Source organism: Gossypium raimondii, chromosome 6 (assembly GCF_025698545.1).
Source record: "Gossypium raimondii isolate GPD5lz chromosome 6, ASM2569854v1, whole genome shotgun sequence".
Taxonomy (NCBI): domain Eukaryota; kingdom Viridiplantae; phylum Streptophyta; class Magnoliopsida; order Malvales; family Malvaceae; genus Gossypium; species Gossypium raimondii.
The window spans coordinates 30,220,499-30,223,996 of NC_068570.1; the positions used below are offsets into that span (position 1 = coordinate 30,220,499).

The 3,498-nt window shown below is 38.9% G+C and overlaps 1 protein-coding gene across 1 annotated transcript; it reads left to right on the forward strand.

The window, feature by feature from the left end:
* Positions 1-953: 953 nt before the first annotated feature.
* On the forward strand, positions 954-2,645 carry LOC105771874 (uncharacterized). The gene is made up of 4 exons (XM_012593257.1): positions 954-1,164; positions 1,252-1,429; positions 1,764-1,903; positions 2,011-2,645. Exons 1-4 carry the CDS (start codon positions 954-956, stop codon positions 2,643-2,645), a joined length of 1,164 nt encoding a protein of 387 aa, XP_012448711.1.
* Positions 2,646-3,498: the final 853 nt, after the last annotated feature.

Genomic DNA, 3,498 nt, shown 5'->3' on the forward strand with positions numbered 1-3,498 from the left:
AATTTGGGTTTATCTTTATAACTTTTTAAAACTTTATTTGAAGTTGTGGACTCTAGCATGTGAATTTATATTTTGATATTTTTGGGAAATATTGCATGATTGTTTATATAGGATTTTTCATTGAAATGATCGTTAAACATTGTACAAATTGTTAGCAACTACAATTGTGTTTTAAAAACTAAGTTATAATACAAGTATTTTTAAATAAAAAGGAACAAATTAATTTCTATTGAAAAGAACATGATGTTTTCAAAATAACATGTTTCACGAAAAAATGGGTTTTTCTTATGAAAATTTTTTGGCAATCTTCATGGTCCATGTAATTACTCAGATTGGGCCATAACATTTTGGCCCAATTTGAGGGGTTACATTTAGTGGTATTAGAGTCCGATTCAAAACTCAGACTATGGGTAAAATGTTTTTAAAAAACTTCACGCATCATAAAAAGGGTATTTTGGGAAAAACATGCCACATGTGATTTGTTATAAAAGAAATTTGAGACTTCCCGAAGCCAATCTGAGGTAAGTAATCTAGATGTGAAAATATAGATTTGAAAACTATAGAACTGTGAAAAACTCTAGATTGTGAAAACAATAGAAACTTTAGATTGAGACAAACTCTAGATTTTGAAACGAATAAATAGTGAGACTTATATAAATCAATAAGTAAGACGAAATTTTGATTGAAAAATATTCAAGTGATAATGATAAAACTTATCTCTATTGACAACTTGCATAAAACTTAAAATGAGTACTCATTGAGTTAGGACTAGAGGAATGAGAGATTGTGGAGAGCTGGGTCAAGGAACCCAAATAGACTCATCTGCATCTTAGGTGCAAACCCTTGAGCCAATTGCAGAGAATGTAGAACGCATACCCACTGTTGATGAGAGTCAATAAGAGCCTACGAATGAGGCTGTATTGCAAACCATGTTACGAGTATTGGAACGAGTGATGGGTGCCCAATCGAGTGCTAATAGTCGTGGCACCATTGTTAAGAGGCTCCAATCGAGTAGGGTCGAGCTGTTTAGGGGCATTGTTGGGATGACTCCCACTGTAGCTGAATATTGGCTAGAGGCTACAGAGAGGATTCTTGATGATATAGAATGCACCCGAGAGCAGAAACTTAAAGGAATTATGTCGTTACTGCATGATGAGGCCTACCGTTGATAGCAAGCTATTATAAGGGGTACCCAAGCCGATTATTTGATGTGAGGCTAGTTTTTAAATGCTTTCTAGAAGAAATATGTAGGTGCAAGGTACGTTGAGGCCAACAGGCTTGAGTTCATTGAGCTAAGGGAGGGTAACATGTCCGTGGCTGATTACGAGGCAGAGTTCTTGAGGCTTAGGCGTTATGCCCTGGGAATGGTGGTAGATGAACGAGATAAGTGCACCCGATTTAAGTTTGGGCTTAGATCTGATTTGATAATGTAAGTAGCTCTGTTGTAAGAAAGGGTCCTCAAAGCTTTGGTTGAGAAGACTAAGATTTGTGAGGAGGTCAGACGTCTTGAGTGCGAATGAAAGGAGCAAGTAAGAGCTCTTGCTAAGAGAGATTTCAGACATAGTGGGCAAACTTAGCACCTAGCTAAGCGAACTAGAGATGACTGCCCCTACTAGAACTTTGTCATAACTGGACATTGAATCCAGAATTATGCCACATGTGGCAAGAGACATCCGGGTGAGTATTGGCGGGGCATGGGTGTATGCCTAAAGTGCAGATCACTGAACCATAAGACTCAAGATTGTCCTCAATTGAATTAGTAGACGCAAGCACAGGGTCAAAATTGTGCATCGAATCAGAGAGCTGGTCAGCAGTCATAGCGAGCTTAGGGGCAAAATAGAGGAGGTAATGTGGGTTAGAGACAACAAGCATCGAGTCAGGGTGCTGACTCAGTTGATGCAAAGTAGTTAGCAATTGTGTAGTGGCTAGACACCGAGGGGATCGTAATGATGTCGATGTGATAGTAGGTACCTTTACTATTAATGTTATTCCTTATTTTTTTATTGATAGATAATGGCTCTACCCATTCGTATATATCTTGTGTGATGGCTAAAAAACTGGGTATCCGGGTAGAGGAAATTGTTAGTGATGTGATCATACTTAGTCCATTAGGACAATCTGTGTATATAAATAAGATCTATAAGCGATGTCCATTGCAAGTCCAAGGTGAGGTATTTCCTACCGACCTTATGGAACTACCCTTCGGAGAATTTAATCTCATATTGGGAATGGACTGGTTGAATAAGCATCGATTCATCCTAGACTGTGACACTAAGCGAGTTACTTTAAGGACTTCTTCTAAGAATGAGATAATTATGGTTAGGGAGCGTCAAAATTATCTTACTAATGTAATTTTTGCCTTGGTAGCAGAGAAATTGGTCAGTAATAGGTGTGATACCTATCTCGCGTACATCATGGTCACAAATGTAGATAGTGCGGCATTACAGAATATTCGTGTAGTGAAAGAGTTTCCCCACGTCTTTCCAGAGGAGCTATCCAGTTTACCTCCTAAGCATGAGGTCAAGTTTGGAATTGAGCTACTGCTTAGGACAACACCAGTGTCCATTGAACCCTATCGAGTGGCACCTAGGGAGCTCAAGGAGCTTAAGGCACAGTTACAAAGTTGCTTGATCACGGTTGCATAAGGCCAAGTGTGTTGTCGTGGGGAGCTCTAGTATTTCTTGTGATAAAGAATGATGGGTCTATGAGTTTGTGCATTGATTATCGTCAGTTGAATAAGTTAACTTTGAAAAATAAGTACCCATTACAAAGGATCGATGACTTATTTGATAAATTTTGAGGTGCTACGGTTTTGTCTAAAATCGATCTGAGGTCGAGATTCTATCAGTTGTAAGTGAAAGAGGTTGATGTGTCAAAGATTGCTTTCAGGACTAAGTATGGGCACTACGAATTCTTAGTGATGCCCTTCGGTCTTAGGAATGCTCCCGCCGCTTTCATGGACCTAATGAATAGAGTCTTTCAACCCTATCTCAATTAGTTTGTCATGGTCTTCATTGATGACATCCTGATTTACTCCAAGTCTAAGTTAGAGCATGAGGAGCATTTAAGGTTAGTCCTTCAAATCTTACATGAGAAAAATTTGTATGCGAAGCTTAGTAAGTGTGAGTTTTCGCTTCAGGAGGTGATGTTTTTGGGAAATGTGGTATCAACTGAGGGTATTTTTGTGGATCCAAGGAAAATCGAGGCTATCCTAGATTGGAAATAGCCCAAGAATGTTAATAAGGTTCAGAGTTTTCTAGGACTTGCTGGTTATTATATGAGGTTTGTGGAGGGATTCTCGTTGATTGTGGCTCCAATGACTAAGTTAATGAGAAAGACTACACCGTTTAAGTGGATTGATGAGCAACAAGCTAGTTTCGAGAACCTTAAGGCAGTTCTGACTCAGGCACCAATTTTAATCCAACCCGAGTTTGGGAAGGACTATGTGGTCTATAGTGATGCCTCTCATTCTAGTCTTAGTTATGTGTTGATGCAAGA